Source organism: Choloepus didactylus, chromosome 3 (assembly GCF_015220235.1).
Source record: "Choloepus didactylus isolate mChoDid1 chromosome 3, mChoDid1.pri, whole genome shotgun sequence".
NCBI classification, from domain to species: Eukaryota; Metazoa; Chordata; class Mammalia; order Pilosa; family Megalonychidae; genus Choloepus; species Choloepus didactylus.
Window position 1 is genome coordinate 220,267,310 of NC_051309.1, and position 21,066 is coordinate 220,288,375.

At 37.0% G+C, this 21,066-nt stretch overlaps 1 protein-coding gene and 1 long non-coding RNA gene across 8 annotated transcripts in view; one reads left to right on the forward strand and one right to left on the reverse strand.

Moving 5' to 3' along the window:
* UNC5D (unc-5 netrin receptor D) overlaps window positions 1-21,066 on the forward strand; it is a 536,791-nt gene that overhangs the window by 422,921 nt on the left and 92,804 nt on the right. For 4 of the 7 annotated variants that reach the window (XM_037831350.1, XM_037831353.1, XM_037831351.1 and 1 more), the window contains exons 5-7: window positions 4,044-4,224; window positions 5,049-5,216; window positions 6,978-7,142. In XM_037831350.1, coding sequence (XP_037687278.1) covers window positions 4,044-4,224; window positions 5,049-5,216; window positions 6,978-7,142 — 514 coding nt within the window. The remainder of the gene's footprint in view (window positions 1-4,043; window positions 4,225-5,048; window positions 5,217-6,977; window positions 7,143-21,066) is intronic. The other 3 variants (XM_037831354.1, XM_037831356.1, XM_037831355.1) reach the window with 1 other exon arrangement.
* The window catches only part of LOC119530158, a 59,249-nt gene continuing 44,805 nt past the window's right edge, over window positions 6,623-21,066 (reverse strand). The window contains exon 3 of the long non-coding RNA XR_005216045.1: window positions 6,623-7,183. This is a non-coding gene — a long non-coding RNA (uncharacterized LOC119530158). The remainder of the gene's footprint in view (window positions 7,184-21,066) is intronic.

Sequence of the window (21,066 nt, forward strand, 5' to 3'; positions counted from 1 at the left end):
AAGACCACGAAGGATTTCAAGCTAGAGAGTGACATGATCGGATTGCTTTGTGGAGAATCAACTTGTAGAAGCAAGAATGGAAGCAGAAGAGAAATTAGTTTAGAGGCTGTTAAAAAAGCACCAGAAAAGTGATAATGGTAGAGCAGAAATAATTGAAATGCCCATGCTCTGCACACTCAGGAAAAACAAAAATTGTGTGTGCGTGTATGCATGTGTAATTTTAATTTTTGTTATATAGTAGGGAAAATCTTATGTTGTTCAACTTTTTTTGTTACTGGTGTTAGATGTTTTTTCAGATGTTTAATTGCAAAATATTTATCTTTTCAATGAATTATAAATGCATCTGTATGCTGTATTTACTTGGTTGGATTTTTATCATCAACTTATATGAGAGTTTGACTTATTTGTAGTATTATTTATATTATTCATATTATTAACCTTTTATCTATCAGATTTGTGTCAAATATTTTCCATAGATTTTTAGCCATTTATTTTTGCTTATAATTTATTTTTATTTAAGTGTTCAATGTGAAGGCAAAGCTCTAGTTGGTGAATGTGGTTTTAATTTATTTGTGTGCCAAGATGCATTTAAGGACGTTTCCTTTGATTTCCAGGTTGCTGGGACTCGTTTTCCTTAGATTTCCAGCAGCACTGCCCCAAGGGCTTTTTTTGGCTAACAACTCACTACAAATGATTTACTTATGTACCAGTGCCAGACCTTCCCTGCTTCCTGATCAACTTATTTGGGGAACCTTTGCAAAAAGAAGACAGCTTTCTAATTGCTTCAAATAGCAAGACTAGGGAGCTACCAATCAGGAAACGGAAACCAGGCAGTTTGCACTCTGAATTCCCTACCCAGAGGAAACTGGGGAGTGGAATAAAGCTCTCCAGACCTGGAGCGGAAAAATGGGTTCTTTCCAAGGATGTAGCAGTGAGGATAATTTTAAAAACTGAATTCTATTTGTTTCAGAGTGTTTCATCCCAAATGTTGGTAACAGTGTTACCCCCGGCTCTTCCACTTTGCTAGAGATGTGATTTACTTGTTTATTTTCTGTCTTACTCATATTTTAAGTGTAAGAGCCATGAAAGAACAGGGGCCATGTTACTTTTGTTCACTTGCTTTTCCCAGCTCTTCATACAAACTCTGACATTCAATAAACGTTTGAGTATTTGTCATGAATCAATGAATGACTGAAATATGCAACTTTAGTGGGAAATGGGGAACACTGTTTCACAGACCGGCAGTCAGATGTGTTTTAAATTGGTTCCATTGACCTGTCTTGTTAACTAGAGGAGTGTTTTTGGAGTCTGGGTCTTTGTTAGTACTTACAAATCCAGGCTGTAACATGAAGATGCCTTCAGGACTCCTGGAAATAGTGGTGGGTTTGCATCTTTATTTAATGGCCCTACCTCACTGTACTTCTGTAGCCTACTTTATGTCTTAAAGTAGTTCCCAGATCTCTTCTTCCAGCTGTGTGGTATCATTTTATTGCCTCAGGTTGACCTCTTCTGGGGTAAATTTTGTACGGTGATAATTTTTAGTACTCTCAACTCTCAATAATGAGCTGATAGTTGGGGTGAATACTTATGGATCATTATAGGTTTTCTTCTGATAAGTAAATCCTTTATCAGCAAATTGTGATTAAACCAAAGTATTAAGCAACAGATGCCACCTGTTTATTGGTGATAAATTAGAATTCTTTAGATTTAAATCCCAAATGAGATGAGGCATCTTATTCTAAAACCAGCTTTCAATTGTCTATGCCAGTGGCAGGCGGACTATAAGGAAATGCCCCAATGCATATGCTTCTGTTTGATGTCTCCTTGGTGTAGTCACTGCTGTTGCTTTCTGTGTTAAATTACAATTTTATGTGTTTCTTAAATTACTGTGTTTTACACATGCTATTGACTACAACTAAATAGTTATTGTCAAACAAGAGATATGTCTAGTACTGCCAAGATGGCCCTAAAGAATGGAGATGTTGCTTAGAAGTATAAGCAGGGGACAAACATGGAAAGAAAGAGGTTGTTTCAGAGAGAAACTGGTTCACATCATGAAGTAGAATACCTGAGAAGTCTTCCTCAGGTATTCAAGGAAAGAGCAGTTTGGCCAGGGATGGTATTTTAGTTTGCTAAAACTGATGAAATGCAATATACCAGAAATGGACTGGCTTTTAACAATGGGGATTTATTAGTTTACAAATTTACAGTTCTAAGGCCATGAAAATGTCCCAATGAAGGCATCAAAAGGATGATACCTTCTCTGAAGACCAGATACCAGTAATCTTGGGCTCCTTTGTCACATGGGAAGGCACATGGTGACATCTGCTAGTCCTTCTCTCCTGGGTTTCATTGCTTCAACTTCCGGCTTCTCTGTCTGTGACTTCCTCCTGTTTTCTATGGGTCCTGTTGTTTCGGTTTGCTGAAGCTGCCAGAATGTAATATACTGGGAATGGGTTGCCTTTTAACAATGGGGATTTATTAAGTTACAAATTACAATTCTGAGGCCATGAAAATGGCAAAACTAAGGCATCAGCAAGGGGTTACCTTCCTTGAGGAAAGGCTGCTGGCATCCGGGGTTCCTGTATCACATAGGAAGGTACATGGTGATGTCTGCTGGTCCTTCTCTCCTGGGCTCTGGTTTCAATGGTGTGTCCTTCTTGCTTCTCCTGAGGCATTTTCTCTCTAAGTGCCTTGGGTCCTTTCTTAGCTTCTCCAGGGCAAAATCTTGGATTTCATCTCTTAGTGTTTCTCCTGATTCTGGTTTCAATGGCTGTCTCCAAAATGTCTCTCTGTACTCTCTAAGTTTCATCTGCCCTTTTATCCTCCCATAGAGGACTCCAGCAAGGGGATTAAGACCCACCTTGAATGGGCTGGGTCACATCTCCATGGTAGCAACCCAATCAAAAGTTCCCACCTACAATAGTTCTGCTCCCACAAGAATAGATTAAAAGAACGTGGCTTTTCTGGGGTATATAATAGCTCCAAACCAGCACATCCCTCTTAGCTTCTCTGGAGCTTTCCTCTGTGAGCTTCTCTGAATTTCATATCTTAGCTTTTCTGTGGCTTCTATCTTCTTATAAAGGACTTCAATACGAGGATTAAGGCCTATCTTGAATGAGGTGGGTCACATCTCAGTTGAAATAACCTAATCAAAAGATCCTGCCCACAACGGGTCTGCCCCAACAAGAATGGATTAACTCAAGAACATGGCTTTACTGGGGTCCATAAAACACCAGACCATCATAGATGGAATTAGAGTGGAACCAGAAAGAAGAAAATAGATTCTCCAAGAGCAAACTGGGAGAAAATGAATCTGAGATGGGAATAGTTTGTGGTCAGAGCTCTTGAGGAAGGAAGTATGGGCTTTAAATGAGTCAGAGTATCTAACCCATACTTTGCATTATAAGGTTGGATCATCATACAAAATGTCTGTTGGATCACTGAAGAAGTAACATGAATGATCACCAAATGAACATACGCTCTCCAAAACTAGAGAGCACCAAGCTTTAATTTAATTTAAATTTAAGTTTTTTGTCTGTGTTACTTTAGTTTTTATATATTCTCACGCCTTTAATAAACCTTGTTTCCATGCAAGCATACTGAAGTTATCTTGCCTGATAATATAATATCCTCTTATCCCAAAGTATAGGTTCTGCTTAAATTTGTTGATTTTCTGAGCTCCATTTTGGACCAATTATTGAAACATCATCATCAGAGTTGTAATAAAATGAAATGGCCTAATTGCAGTCACTTCTTTTTCTCTCTTCCAATGCATTTTTAGAAAGTGGTAAAAGTCAGTGGGAGATTGGTGTTCTTTTCATGCTTCCACTTTACTAGTTTGAGTATTTGTTTCCTGAATAGACCAAATTTATTAAACAAAAGGAATGGGACCTGAAAATGAGGAAAAGCAATTCATGCCCATCGCTCCATGTTTTGGGCACATCTCTCTCCTACCAAACAGAATATTCCATCTCCAGTTCCAGAAAAGATTCCTTAATTTTTAATGCTTTGTTAAACAAACATTTCCTTTCTTCTTCCAGGTGGAATGGCTGAAGAATGAGGAGCCCATTGACTCTGAACAAGATGAGAACATCGACACCAGGGCTGATCACAACCTCATCATCAGGCAGGCTCGGCTCTCAGACTCGGGGAATTACACTTGCATGGCAGCTAACATCGTGGCCAAGAGGAGGAGCTTGTCAGCCACGGTGGTGGTTTACGGTAAGATCAGCCCAAAGGCCAGGAGTGGATGGGGTGGGTGGGGAGCAGAGAAGTGGAGGGATTCTGTCTTTTATTAAAACTTTCAATGTTCAGAGCCAAAAGGACCTGGGAGGCCCTCCAGTGCAGCACTCTGTCCTGCCTCCCCTCTTTGGCAGGTGAGAAAACATCCTTTCTATTGCAAATAATGTGTTTGCCATTTCACCCAAAATGGGACTTCACACGGTATCCGTGCGTGACATTTCCAGTATCTCTCCTTCCAAAATAATAAAAAGTTGTTTGTTTTCTACCATTGTGTTTATATTCAAAAGGAATTGAGGTGGGCAACTACTGCTTTCCAATTCCTCTCCAACCCAACATCCACTCTTCTCCCCAGAGATGCGGTCAGTCATTTCTTTTCCGAGCAGATGAAATCCACCCAAAACAAACATGACTGTTTACTGAATATCTCAGGCATTGTATAGACGTTCCTAGCTATTAAATGAAGGCATCCCCTTCTACCATTTTTGAAGCACTTCCAGTGATAGAAATTCAAATGCTGAACTTTCCTTTTTTATGCTGTGGATTTTCAAGTGCTTTAGAGATATTTTGATGAGTTTTTTGTATTTTCAATAATTTCCTGGCCAAGCAAATTTTGTGACGCCCTCGTATTACAGATGAGGAGGCTGAAGGTCAGAGATGGAGTAAGACGAGCAAGTTGCATCTGCACAGTCTCTTGACCGCCAGCTGCCCGACTCACAACACTTGGCACAGTGGCTTGCACATAGTAGGCAATCAGTAAAAACCTCTCTCCTTTTTTTTCTCCTCTCCCCACTTTTCTCTCTCAGTGAATGGAGGCTGGTCTTCCTGGACAGAGTGGTCAGCCTGCAATGTTCGCTGTGGTAGAGGATGGCAGAAACGCTCCCGGACCTGCACCAACCCAGCTCCTCTCAATGGTGGAGCCTTTTGTGAGGGAATGTCAGTGCAGAAAATAACCTGCACTTCTCTTTGTCCTGGTGAGATATCTGAAGATTCCATTTTCCCTTCTGATCCACCGACACTTTTAAGCTGGTGTGAAGCAGTCAATATAAGCTTCCTTTCCAGAGTTACCCTCTCCCAAATTTTTAGAATGACACCTTTATCCAAGGTGCTAATGGGGAGCTCATTGTAATGGCAAAAGAATGAGTGAAAGAACTCTGTGGAATGTTTTGGGGCATGATTTTTTTAATGTTCAATTGACACTGGATACTCACCAACAGTAAGCCAAATGCTTTGACGTATTTTTATACTACCAGTATTTGATTGGGCTAAGCCATCCCCTTCTCTCCTTGGCTTCTCCCATTTTGTGGAGTGCAGTTGCTTAATAGCTAAGAGGGATTAGGTGAATTTTCTGCAAGCATAGAATAGCAGGTTGCAAATATTTGCCTATCACAGATACTTTATCAGTTGTAGCTTTGTATTTTGTTACATCACAATTGGCAAAGATTGTACATCATCACAACAGTCTGTATTTTATATGTATTCCATGCTTGTCTTCCTTTCTGAATAGAAAAATACTTCATGTACAAAAGATTGCTTTTATAAGGTACTTTGCTGATTTCTTAGTGGCTCTAACCCAATTTATATGATTAGAAATAGATGAGATGGAAGATGACTTTATTTAAGTAAAGTATATTCTCCCACTGAGAAATCAATTGATCCTAGGTCTCACATGCACTACAGAATGTTAACTACAAGGACACTGGACTAGAGCCTTATTTCTTTAAAATTTGAAATTTAGTTTCACTCAAAGGCTCTCACCAGTGCCATGTTCTTGGAATTTAATTTTATATTCATATTCAACAAATATTTATTGAGTGCTTACTATGTGCCAGGTACTGTGCAAGATACTTTTATACTTGTAACATCATTAAACTGTGTGTTGTGAGTTTTATTATCCCCAGTTGTCAGAAATGGTAAAGTGAGGCTATATGAATTTCCCAGGCTTGCTCAGTCAGTAAGCTGGCAGAATCAAGATAAGGGCTCAGATATTTAACTGCAAGTTCAATACTTTTTTTATTAGTCTATTCTTTACTAAATGCTTTAGATTAAAAATTACAATACCTTAACCCTCATAAGCATGGCTGGACTATTCCTAGGAGGTAATTGTACAATTGCTGCAAACACTTGCCATAATCTCAAGTCTAGGGTTGATTTTTACTGGAAATAAATTCAGTGTATGCATTTCTGTATATACCAGGAATCCATGTCCCCAGAAATTCTATTTATGTAAGTCCTGGTGTCCTGGGGTTTGACCGACCTGTTTTAGTTTAATACTATCAATATATTTGGGTTTAACTTTTTATTGTTTAGGGGCTTCTAGGGCATAAAGATAGTTCATACTACTCTCTATTCTAAGCTATTAACCCACAAGGAAGCGGCTGATTACCAGCGGTTACTGTGTGTAGTATCTGTCCATCTAAGATACAGTTGTGCACAAAAGACTGGGGAAGAATGGACAATGACTTTATTAACCAACCCAAGGGCATTGGTTACTTGCGTAAATTCAGCAATTGGCCTCACCCTGAAATAGCAAAGGAATTATATCAATGTTTTTGTTAGGATACCTCTTTAGGAAAGAAACCATGGAGAGAAGATAAATTGACATATCATTGTGTTTTTGTTGTGGTGGTGATTTCTTTAAAATCTAGCTCCAAGAACAGCAGCAGTCCTGGGGTGAGTGAACTGAGAGCTGCCTGGTTCATCCTAATGGTGGTTTCTGTTGTTTCTCTTCGAAGTGGATGGCAGCTGGGAAGTGTGGAGTGGATGGTCAGTCTGCAGTCCGGAGTGTGAGCATCTGAGGATCCGAGAGTGCACTGCACCTCCCCCAAGAAACGGGGGCAAATTCTGTGAGGGTATAAGCCAGGAATCCGAAAACTGCACAGATGGTCTCTGCATTCTAGGTAACACCTTCTGTTTAACATCTTCAGTGTTTGTCTGTAGTCTAAAAAAACAAAACAAAACTCATCAGATTATTAATTTGGTCAAATAATATAAAGTCAGATTGCCAAGAACAAAAAGGAAATAAGGTATGGAAAAATAGACAGATGCATATTTAGTAGAAATGGCAATTTAAAATATTTTATCACTGTGAGTTCCATAAATGTGTATACTTATTAATCTAATCAGATGGCATTATAAGGGAAATAATTTAACAAATGTTTTAGGGTGTTTAGCTCAGCAACTCTCACTATTCCTTTGAGGATCCACCATATTTAAATTTGGTAAAATTCTGATACAGATCATTCTATACTTATATTTCTCTGCAAATAGTTTTACAGCACTCTAAAGTATTTAATAAATCCTCAAAGACAATAGTTGCGTGGCATGGCACGCATGTTGTGACTATTATCTTACAAATGGGGAAAAAAAATGACACCTGAGGAAGTGGGTGTCTTTTTCTCAGATTTGTCTGAAAGAATATGAAATAGAGTGTTGATTTCAAAACCCCAAGCCTTCTCTTTATTCCTCAGTTTATACTGCTACCATCTCCAAGCCACTGTCTTCCTGGGTTAGAAAGAACGAAGTATTAAATAGAGTCAAATAGAGATAGGTTTTAATTTGGTGCCATCCCTTATTAGCTTTGTAACCACTGGTGAGTTACTTAACTGCTTAACTTCTCTGAGTGCAAATACCAGAAATAGAATATAGTTTAGAGTGAGGTCATCAAAATAGTGGCTTAAGACTTCCCTGGGAATATTTCCCCTTAAAGACAGGTAAATAAAAGGGCAGATTTCACTCACATGGAAGTCTAAAAGATGATAGAGACTGGATTAAAGACTACACAAGTGCTGTCAAATGAAATAAAGACAATAACCAACAATACTAAAACAAAAGGAACAAGAGTTGCTTGTCCAGACCACAGAGACACAGACCCAGTGTGGGGCCCTGCTGGTCAGGGAATATGCACATACAAAGCAATCATTCAGAAACAAAAGTGACCCAAGGCAGAACTATTGGTAAGCTGTGCACCCTCCCAGCTCGGTCCCTAATGACAGTGCATGAAAAGATAAAATTGAGTGTTTCTGAAAAGTGGTCAGGTTCCATGGGGTGGGGACCTCTTAATGTGGAAATCACTGGAAACAGAAAAACCACCCAGAAAAGGAGAAAACTGAATCATCATAAGGCAGGGTAGAAAAAGATCACCCTGAGCATGGGAGAGCAGAAAAGGAAATCATAGCTGCCAGGGAAGGGATTAAATTTACATGAAAACAAAGAGAATATCCCAGGATTTCCAGAGGAGGAACAGAGGAAAGGAAATCCTCTCATGGAGGGGAAGCATTTACATATAATAGTTGCTACACACACCCATTGTAAAAGGCAGAAACAGAAAGACTTAAGAAAATCTGAACTGGTAAATATGGGCTGTTCTAAAGGATCGGTATAAACTGGAACAAGCCAATCTCTGATAAAACCCTAAACAGGAAGAAGACACTGACTTCTGGAGTTAGCATATCAAAATAATCAAATACTCAGACATCAACTAAAGATCACAAACCATACAAGGAAAGAGGAAGAAATGGCTCATTCAAGGCAAAAATTTAAACCTTCACAGGAAACACAGATATTATAAAAATTAACCAGAGATGTTCAATCAAATCTCCTAAATGAATTCAAGGAACTAAAGTACAATAAGGATAGAAATAAACTAAATATGGGGATAGAGCTAAAGGATATTAAGAAGACAATGTATGAACAAAAAGAAAAACTAGAGAGTTTAAAAGGAACGTAACAGAACTTAGAGGGATGAAAAACAATAATGGAGATTAAAAATACACTAGAGGCATTCAACAGCAGATTTGAACAGGCAAAAGAAAGAATCAAGAACTAGAATACAAGATATTGAAAATCAGTCAGAAGAGCAGATAGAGAAAAGAATTTTTAAAAAGGGAGCAGAGCCTAAGGAACCTATGAAACAACATGAAGCATATCAACATCATATGCATTATGGGACTTATAGAAGGAGAAAAGAAGGAAAAGGGGACAGAAAAAATATTTCTGGAATGATTGGCAGAAAATTCCCCAACTCATAGGAAAGACATAAACATACATGTTCAAGAAGCTCAACAGATTCCAGACAGAATAAACCTTAATAAATACACTCTAAGACACAGGCTAATGAAAATGTCAAATGCCGAAGATAAAAAGAGAATTCTGAAACCAGTAAGAGTAAAGCAATTCTTCACATACAAGAGATCATCTATAACACTAAGTTCCAATTTCTCATGAGAAACCATAGAATGCTGAAGGCAGTAGTATGACATTCTTAAGGTACTGAAAGATAAAAACTGCCAGACAAAAATTATTTATCTAGCAAAATTGTCCTTCAAAAATGAGGAATAGTTTATGACATTCATGGATAAACTAAGACTAAGGGAGTTATTTCACCAAATGAAATGCTAAAGGTAGTTCTTCAGCCTGAAAGGAAAGGACAGGAGAGAGTAGCTTGGAGCAGTATGAAGAAATAATTACATAGGTAAATGCAAACCTTAATAGCATTGAATCCTCATTATATAACTCTACTCTTTGTTTCCTAAAAGATTTAGAATACAAACAAATAAGAAATAATCATATTTCCTTGTAATGGGCATGCAAAATATAAAGAGGTAATGTGTGGCAAAAACAACATAACGAAAGGAAATGGAGGGGTATAGGAGGAAAAACTTCAGATGATATTGAAGTTTAGCTGATATCTTTTCAAGTTAGTAGGTTATAGACTACGTTGTTTCTACAAACTCCAGGATAACCATAAAGAAAATACTTAAAATAAATACAGAAATGGAAATGAGAAAGGGATCAGTCAGTTACATCACAAAAGAAAAAACTTTATGCAAAACAAGATTGAAATAAAGGAAATCAGGGAAATAAAATTTATGAAATAAGAAATTAAAGACAAGACGGCTGAAGTAGGTCTTGCCTTGTCAGTAACTGCATTAAACTCCCCAATCAAAAGCCTGATTGGCCCAATGAAAAAAAGCACAATCCAACTCTGTGTTGTTTAAAAGAGACTCACCTTAGACCTAAAGACACAAGAAGGTTGAAAGTGAAAGTATGGAGAAAGATAATCCATGCAAATAGTAATCAAAAAAGAGCTAGAGTAGCTATACTAATATCCAACAAAATAGACTTTAAATCAAAAACTGTTACAAAGACAAAGAAGGACACTATATTAATAAAAGTTTCAATACATGAAGAAGAAATAACAATCATAAACATTTATACACCTAACCACAGTGCTCCAAAATACATAAGGCACCCACTGGCATAACTAAAGGGAGAAATAGACACCTCTGCATTAATTGGTGGAGACTAATATACCACTTCATCAATGGATAGAACATGTACCAGAAGATCAATATGGAAATGGAGAACTTGAACAATGCAGTAAATAAACAGGACCTAACAGCAATATAGAGGACACTGCACCCTCAAACAGCAAACTACACATTATTCTCAAGTGTACATGAATTATTCTCCAGGATAGACCACATGCTAGGGCACAAAACAAGTCTCAATGAATTTAAAAATATTTAAATAATACAAAGCATCTTCTCCTAACACAATGGGATGAAGCTAGAAATCAGTAACAGAGGGAAAAGTAGAAAATCCACAGATACATGGACGTTAAATAACACATTCTTAAACAATAATGAGTCAAAGAAGAAATCACAGGGAAGTGAAAAGTATCTTGAGAAACAAATGAAAAGGTGAACATAACATATCAAAACTTACAGGACGTGGCAAAGGTAGTGTTCAGGGGGAGATCTGTATCCTAAATGCTTATATTAAAAAAGAAGAAAAAGCACAGAAAAATACCCACATACCTGGAGGAACTAGAAAAAGAACAGCAAACTAGACCCAAAGTGAGTAGAAGGAAAGAAATAAATATTAGAGCAGAAATAAATGAAATACAAATTTAAAAATCCATAGAGAGAATTAATAAAACCAAAAGATGGTTCTTTCAAAAGATCAATAACATCGGCAAACCATTGGCTAGCCTGACAAAAAGGAAGAGAAGATGCAAATAACTAAACTCAGGAATGAAAGACGAAACATTACTACTGACCCCAAAGAATTAAAAAGGATCATGAGGAGACTATGAACAACTGCATGGGAACAAATTAGATAGCCTAGATGGAATGGACAAATTCTTTGAAGAATAAAAACTACCTACACTGAGTCTAGAAGCAATAGAATTTCTCAACAGATCAATAAGAAGTAAAGAGATTGAATAAGTAATCAAAGATCTCCCAACAAGGAAAAGCTCGGGACCAAACTTTCAAAGAATTAGCACTGATCCTGTTCAAACTCTTTGAGACAATGAAGAGGAGGAAACACTTCCCAAATCATTCTATGAATCCAACAACACCCTAATACAAAAGCCAGATAGATATCACAAGAAAAGAAAACTACGGACCAATAGCCCTCATGAATATAGATGCAAAAATTCTCAACAAAATACTAGCAAACCAACCCCAATAGTACATTTAAAGGAATTATACACCATGATCAAATGGGATTTATCCTAGTTATGCAAGGGTGGCTCAACATAAGAACATCAAACAATGTACTAAAACACATTAATAGAATGAAGGACTGAAAAACATGATTATCTCAACTGATGGAGAAGTCATTTGCCAAAATTCAGCAATCCTTCCTGAATAAAAACACTTAGAAACTAGGAATAGAAGGAAATATTCATAACATGATAAAAGGCAATATGAAAAACCCACAGCTAGCATCATACTCAATGGTAAAAGACTGAAATTGTTACCCATAATATCAGGAACAAGACAGGGAAGCCCACTGTCACTATTATTCAACATTGTACTGGAAGTTGTAGCCACAGCAATTGGATTAAGAAAAAGAAATGAGGCTTTCATATAGGAAAGGAGGAAGTAACATTCTTTCTATTTGCAGAGGATATAATACTATACATAGAAAATATTTCAAAATACACAGCAAAGCTACCAGAGCTAACACAATAATTCAGCAAAGTGGCAACGTACAAGATCAACATGCAAAAATCAGTAGTGTTTATATACAATAATAGCGTACAACCTGAAGAGCAAATAACGAGGAAAAAAATGTATTTAAAACAGCAACTAAAGAATCAAGTATCTAGGAATAAATCTAATCAAGGATGTAAAGGACTTGTACATAGAAAACTCAAAACATTGCTAAAAGAAATTTAAAAAGACGTAAATAAATGGGAGCACATTCCATGTTCATGGATTGGAAGACTAAATATTGTTAAGATGTCAATTCTACCCAAAGCAATAAAGCACATTTAATGCAAACCTACTCAAAATTCCAATAGACTTCTTCACAGAAGTGGAAAAACCAATCATCAAATTCATATGGAAGGGTAAGCAGCCCCAAACAGTGAAAACCATCTTGGAAAACAAAGTTGGAAAACTCACACTTCCTGATTTTAAAACTTATTACAAATCTTCAGTAATCAGAACAGCATAGTATTGGCACTAGGACACAGCTATATATCAATAGAATCAAATTGAGATTTCAGAAATAAATACGCCTTAGGTCAACTCATCTTTGACAAAGATGCCAAGTCCACTCAGCAGGGAAAAAATAGTCTCAACAAATGGTGCTAGGACAACCAGATAGCCATATGCAAAATAATGAAGGTGGACCCCTACCTTACACCATAAACAAAAACTAACTCAAAAGAGGATTAAAAGACCTAAATAGAAGAACTAAAGCTATAAAACTCCTAGAAGAAAACAGGGAAACATCTACAGGTCCTTGTGTTATACAGGGGTTTCTTCGACTTTACACCAAATATAAAAGCAACAAAAGGAAAAAAAAATAGATAAATTGGACTTCATCAAAATTAAAATCTTTTGTGCATGAAAATTCTATGTCAAAAAAGTAAAAAGACAACCCATTGAATGGGAGAAAATACTTGTAAACCATATATATGATAAGGGTTTAATATCCAGAATATATAAAGACAACAAGACATATGGCCAAATTTAAAAATGGGAAAAAAACCTGAATAGACATTTCTCCAAAGAAGAAATACAAATGGCAATAAACACATAAAAAGTTGCTAGCATCATTAGCCATTAAGGAAATGAAAATCAGAACCACAATGAGATACTATTTCACACCCACTAGAATGGCTACTGCTAAAAAAAAAAAAAATTGTTGAACAGGCTGTGGAGAAATAGGAACACATATATTCTTGGTGGGAATGTAAAATTGAACAGCCACTATGGAAAATAATTTGGTGGTTCTTCAGAAAGTTGAGTATAGAATTACAATATGACCCAGAAATCCTACTTCTGGGTATATTCCCCAAAGAACTGATACCTGGGACTCAGACATTTGTACACCAATGTTCATAGCAGCAATTGCCAAAAAATGGAAGCAACATAGACATCCATCAACAGATGAATGCATAAACAAAATGTGGTATATACACACAGTGGAATATTTTTCGGCCATAAAATGACTGAAGTCCTTATACATGCTACAACATGGATGAACCTTGAAGACATCATATTGACTGAAATAAGCCAGACACAAAGGGACAAATACCATATGATCTCACTTATATGAAATAAGCAGAATATGCATATTCATATTCGTGAAGTAAAAGAAATCTAGCATACAAGTTACTAGTAGCCAATTTGGGGAAGGGAATGGGGGGTTAATATTTAATTGGTATGGAGAGTCTGTTTGTGGTGATGTTTCCGAAAAGTATTAGTAATGCGTAATGGGGATGGAGATATACCTTTAGGTATGTAATTAACACCACTTAATTATATATTTGAAAATGGATAAAGAAGAAAATTTAAGTTGTATATCTTACCCCCAACACTCAGAAAAACCATAGAAATGCATAACACACAGAGTAAATCCTAATGTAAACAGTAGGCTAAAGCTAACAGAATTAAAATAATACTGTTTCATGAATTGTAACAAAGGTAGCTTGCCAATGCAAAATATTAATAGTGAAAACTGCATGTGAGGGGAGTATATGGGAACTCTTTACTTACTGCATGATGTTTCTGTAAACCTACAACTGCTCTAATAAGAAGAATCTATGTTTTTGGTTATCGCTAAGTCTAAATGATTAAAAAAACATATTTGAACATTTCATGACACATATATGTTCTCCGTTAATATTAAACCTTTCTCTACTCGTCCTCTTTGATGAGCTAAGGTGTACTGATTTTGCTTGAGTCCTTAAAAACATGAGATTCAAGACATTCAAATTCTCTAGAACTAGGTTGACTTCTTGGAAAAGTCCTTGGAAAATATGCAGCAAAAATCACATAGCTCATTAGTTTGTGATGTTTTCAAGAAAACGTATTGCTTTTTACTTGGGCAGATGACAGCATGGAGGAAATATGCAAGTTGGATTTACTTTTCTGCATCTAAATGACTGGGTATCCTTGAAAGTAAGCATATGCAAACAAGCTAACTATTCTAGTGTCAAAACAAATCTATTATCAAATGGTTAATAAAATGAAACCAGCACTTACAAATAACCCATAGTGCCTTTATTTGATAGTAAGAGAACTGAGAACCATGGGTGTGTCCAATTCAATGCAAGGGGTTATAACAGCAGACAGCCATCTCAGCAGACATCAGCCTCAGAGATGATAGAGCCATGCTTTCCAATAAATATATTCCACCCATTTGCCTTCTTGAAGATTCCTTCCCTCTTCCTAAATGTGAGGAAACTGAACACAAACTCAGAAGCAAGAGTTTTAAGGAAATGTATTTCTGATCACCCTTGACCACTATCAGATTTTTCTGAAACATACATGGTTATTTTTACATGTGGCCCTGCTTTAAACTGATACAGTTAAGACTATGAATCTCATATGTCTTCTAAAGAACTGTGGTTGAATTTTAGATAATCACAGTAATAATCTTCCCTATCAACCACCAATTGGACTAGCTCTAGGCGAAATTCTATGACTATCAAGCTTCAACCATCAGAATGAGACATTGTAAGAGCTACTGATTGAAGACAGACAATGGGTAGCCCCTAATGTAAGAAAGAATTGTTACAAGTGCACAAATATTATTTATTTGTACTTGCAACATACAATCTTTTGTCATTTGTATAAGAGTTCTGTTTAGTGCTGAAAGTTGTTGTCAGCACTGAGGGTGCACTGGCAAGCCTGGATCCCAATTCTAAAATCTAAGATACATGCAAAAACAGTGTAGTTCTTTCCTGAGCCACTCATGGCCATAATGCAGGTAATTGCTTTAAGCATTTCATTAGTTTATTGAATGAACCCTTTCCATGGACCTTGGCTATGATTGGTTTTAACAACAGATATTCGTGAGCATTCTGTTTCTATTTTCCTGTAGTTGCAATAGAATAGCTAGAAAGACAAAGAGGCTTTGCAGTATGTTCAGCATTGGAGGTAAGTTCTCAGTATCCTCCCCTGAGTAGAGAATGCCATATAAGCATTTTTTTTTTCAATCTATCCATTCTCTTTTTTACTAAAGCATGTTTCTTCTAGCATCCTTTGCTTCCATAGTATGCATATTAGGGTGTCTGTCGAACATGATTATAGACACTTTGGGGCTACAGTGCCTAAGCCCTAAAGTTGAGGGAGTGAGGGGAAAGCCTGTGAAGTCACAGATGAGTGAGATATATGTGCCTATCAATGAGAAAGAGGCATGTTTACTAGAGTCCAACACAAGGATGTATTCTGCCTTTTTTAGTAGAGTGGCTACCAATGTCAACAGAAGGAATAATATTTCACTACCTCTGCAGGAAGCAATGAACAGCCATCTAGTGAAATGATGCTGGAAACAGTCACGATCCTCTCCTCACTCTGCTTCTGGCTGTTCCTTTGTCAGAGCCCTGTTGGTGCAACTAGCTGTGCTCTGAGACTCAAGCTCCAGTGAAGGCTGGGTTTGATTAAAATAGCATTTGGCAACAGCTTTATGGAACAGTAGCTTTGTGGGTGGATCTAGGTCATGTTACAATTTGGGAATTTCCTTCATCCTATTTTTTTTCCCCTTTATGCCAAACTTGGCCCTAAAGCTATTTCTCAGTCCCCAACTTCTTTTGGAGGGTGAACAACAACATTGCTTGGCTCTGCATGACCTATAATGCTTTGATTTTATTTAGCTCTCAACAAGGCATCTGGATTTCCGGAGGGCTGCATTCCTCTGAGAGATGGAGCTGCCAGCTCTGAACGATTACATTAATATTTTGGTGTGATTGCTGCTTGGTCATTTGTGACTGGAGCACAGAACCTTAGTGTTATGCTATCACAGATGGCCACACCTAAATGGTCTCAACAAGAAAATAAATGCCCCAAGAATGGTGAGAGTAAGGTTAGGGGATTTTTGCCAATAGGACTTAGTCCAAGGATGCAAACTGCAAGCATAAACTAAACATCCAATGCTTATAGGCTAGAACATGGCTTTCCTAGAGGAAAGAAAAAATAATTATGTGATGCAATTGTCAAGAAACAGGACAGTCAGACAACTGTCTGAGTTGGGACAACAGAATCAGGCAGTTTTCTGACCATTGTCCTTCCTACCTGCTGATCACAGCTACTACTATGCTCTGAGAATTTCAGCCAGAGGAAAATAGCCTTATTGATAGGAACACAATGATCAAAATGGAGGGCTGTTTAGTTTGATACCGAAGAAGAGGAAAAACAGCTCCTTCCCTCTCTATTCCAGCAGATATGAGACCAAGGCTTTGGCTTGAGAAAATCAAATAGATCTGCTTTACCGGGGGTTAGTGCTCAGAGGTGTGGTGAGAATGAAGCCAGAGAAATGCCAGTGGAGCCTGAAAGAGGAAATTTTCAAGATCTGAGCTACCTGATAGCTACTCTATCCTTCTTGCCAGAATATAAATAGGTCAGTTCAACATTGACAGTTCAAAACACTGAAATATCAGTTAAAAGGTGATTTGTTTTCATTTCTGTTGGGCACACTGATGGAAAAGTTTGAATTGACAGTTTGGAAACTGTACCAAGAACTAAGAGAGCTATACTATAGCAGGTGCAAAAGAAGATCTCCAAGCTGAATCTAATAATCTAACCACACTGACTATTGAATGTTCCACTTATATGACCTAAGGAAGTACTGGAAAAGGTGAGCCTGTAATTACATCAAAGTAATGGCTGCCTTGTTAAGCATTTTCTCTTGGACCATTCTAAGTATCATTTTTATCCATTATGGTAATTACCTGGGTTCCTTTCCTGTATTTCCTAGGACACTGAATAAGAGAGTTTTTAACCTGGAAATAGCTCCGTGCCTCTGAAACAACTAATTTATTCTTTTGTGAGTGGTTTGCAGAGTGCCTACTGTATTTATAGAATTATAATGGATGGGTGTCCTTTTACCAAAACAAGACCCATAGTTTCTTTGCTAAAGCAAAGAGTCGTGAATCCTACTTGACTCATTCTTAAACTTTGTATTGGATGAGTTCATATTTCAGAACCATTGACACTGCTCAATTGCTTAATCATAGTTAAACTTTATAAAGCCGAAAAAAAAGGAAAGAAAAAGAAAGAAAGAAAGAAAGAAAGAAAGAAAGAAAGAAAGAAAGAAAGAAAGAAAGAAAGAAAATGACATCAGCCAGATAATATGTCACAGTGCATTCTCATGTGGTCAGGAAGTTTCCTTCTGCTTGCTAATTCTCTCAAGTGGTTTTAATATTAAAAACTCATCTCCGTTCCATTTGTAATACATAGTAAGTACTCTTTTTTTACCTAAATATTTTTCTTAGATATACTCACTAGCTGCCTTTCTGCATAAAAAGCCATGGATTAATTCAGGGAGTTGCCTTCGTGTAGTCTGCATAGCAAATGTGTAGATAGTATAATATTGTAGAACCACAGAAGTAACAAAGATGTAGATTTGGACGCTTATGGTATCATTAGCGGCTTAGCAACAATCTCTCCCCCATGCTCCAATAAACATTTTTCCATTATAGGACCCAATAAGAAGATCAGTGAGTAACAAGCTTTAGTGAGACAGAATAGAGTGGCTCAGGACTAAAGTTTCCACTGTGCTTTAATTAAAAATGAAAACAAAGCAGAGATACATTAATACTCATATGTCTTTTTTAGTGCTACAGAACTAAAGCTGCCAGTTTTGTGTCTCGTGACAAGACGACTTGCACATGAGAGCAATACCTTAGTGGAACTGAGTGTAAAAGAGTAAAAAGAATAAACCACATACAACAAATTCCCATAAGGCTTCTCCCATTCTTAACCATTCACTAAAGACTTTTTGGTTGTATGCTTTGTAGAAAAAAGATAAAGTCATCTGATTGTTTTTTCAACATAATCCCCTTTCCCAATGAGAACTGGCCTTCATCCATTTGTTCATGATTGATGTATATTTTATAAGCCATTAAAATCTGTGACCTTTTTCATCAACTAGCTCTGAAACTCTTAACATGCCTTTTGTAATGCAAAAGACACCGTCTTCTCTTTATTTCCTTGTGGACCTGTGCTATACCCACACAGTCAAGACAGACTAACCTTGATAATAATTGCATTCTCAGGTAAAAGAAATCAAGGCAATTAATCTCCCATTCTCTCTCTTCCTTTCCTACTATCCACCTTTTCCTGCCACCCCAACATATTTCAATATATGCTTTTCCCACTATGCTTACATTCTTTTGCAGAACTGGACTGTAAGTGCCGTTTTGTGCTTCAGAAACATAATCTCTGGAAGGTTGTTTATTTCAGGCCGATCTTAACTTTGTTCATTTTATGAGAGGATTTGAAATAAAGCACCTCCACCGTAAATAGGAAGAACTCCAAAACTAAATTTGGGCAGCTGGCGAGTAGAATACATGTACTTTCAGATCACATTACTTACAGAAAAAGGAAAAAGGCAAAAGCAAAATAAAATAAAACAAACCCCACATAAATGAAACAAAAAATAAGAACAAGTCCCTGTGATGATATAAACTGGAGAGAGACACCCATTAGAAAGCTTAAAATCATTATTTAAGGAAGTTGAAATTTTAGCCGAAGAACTGGATAGGGACGCAAATCCATTATAAAGAAAAGAGAAAGATTTTGTAGCGGATATCCCAGGAAGCACAGGGAACACAGCTGCTCAGAACTAGGGGAAGTTCAAAGGCACAGAAGTGGAGTTTCCATGATGCCATTCCAGGATGAGCTTGAGTAGATGTGGCTTTCAGAGCAAAGCCTGAACAGCTTTTGAGGTCCTCTGTGATTCTGAGTTGAAACCAGTTAGAAGTCTATATGGTTTTTGAAAGATTGGAGGTGGGCATGAACCGAGAATTAGGATAAATGAATGGATTTAACACTGGACTTGAATCACCTCAGCCTATAGATAAAGGACAAGTTTAAGAATCAGAGAGCTGGGGTCAGAGGCTCTGGAGTCCAACTCAGTTGCTTGAGCTTGAATTCTGATTGTGATTGCAATGCTATGAGCAGGGACAACTTGAACAAGTCTCTTAATTTCTTTAAGCCTAAGTGTTCTCTCCATATAAAATAAAAATTGTAATAGTATCTATTATGAAGAGTTCCTTTTAAAGAAGAAATGGGCTAATCCATATAAAGCACTTAGCATCAATAGTAAGCATTACATTTGTGTGAATAATAATTGGTGTACATATCTGTGTGTGTGTGTCTATGTGTTCAATTTAAGTATGTGTTCCATGTTCTTAAAAATATTGACAGCATGAAACTTTTGATCTTTTGTAATACATTTCCTAATACATCTGATTAACAGTGTTTCTAATGAATTAAATTGTACTTGTTAAAGTCTACAATAGACACAAATTATGTTCTTTATACAAACCAATTCTGAGCAATAATTTGAGACATACTGCCACTTGTAGGAAAATAGGGTTTAGTAGGATCCTAAAAACTCACAAGGATTTTTAAACTTCCATCAAATAAGCGTGTCAATATCCATACCTAGAACTTCTGATAAGTAGCTGAATGGACAGCTCTCAATTTTCCAACCTTCCTTGGACCAACAACTGGGATTTGGTCCTGAGGAAAAGAGAGACCAGGGGATCTCTAAGGTCCCATCCAGTTCTAAAATTCTATGATTCTTACAAGTAGTTAAAAATAACTCAAAGGGAAAGCCCAAGAGAGGGAAAGAAGAAAATCAGGGGGCCAGGATGACCCACAAGTGAGAAAATCAGGCCTCACACTACTGAAAATGGGATAAACACATCTCCCTCATGTTGTGAAATTTACATGTCCTAACAACCTTGAGAGAAAATATTTTTTATAAAGCAGATCCTAATTTGTTAGCATAAATTCAGAATTCCTTCCTCATTGGAAGGAAAAAAAAAACACACACACATTCACTTTGTGATAGAATAATTCCTATAGCAACCTGCAGATCCCAGGATTACTTTTCTGTTGCCAACCATTCTGGAACAATGAAATGTGTTACATGGCTGGTATTTCCCTTTTCTTTTTTTAAAAATGGTTAATAGTTTTAGCTGTCAGTAACTAGTTGACATCCAAAGCATCCCCCCTAATCTGGAAGCTTTCAAAATTCAAGGTATCCAGTCAGAGAAAACAAACAATCTTCCATTTCATCAGTTCTGTGAATCCCAAAGTCTACATATGGAGTGTATTTAATCAGGATTCAACAGTACAAAACCCTGGGTAAGAAATATTAGTCTGTATCAGAGAGAGATTTAATATCTGAGATCATGAAGTGGTCTGGCTATAAAAGAAATGGCAAGAACCCAATCAGAGAAGTGATTTAAAACTGAGCAATCTACTCCTGTAAAGAATCCAGTGGCCTCTGGAGTATGCTGAACAAGGTGAATTAATAGAGATAGAGGAAACCTTTTTGTTTTGA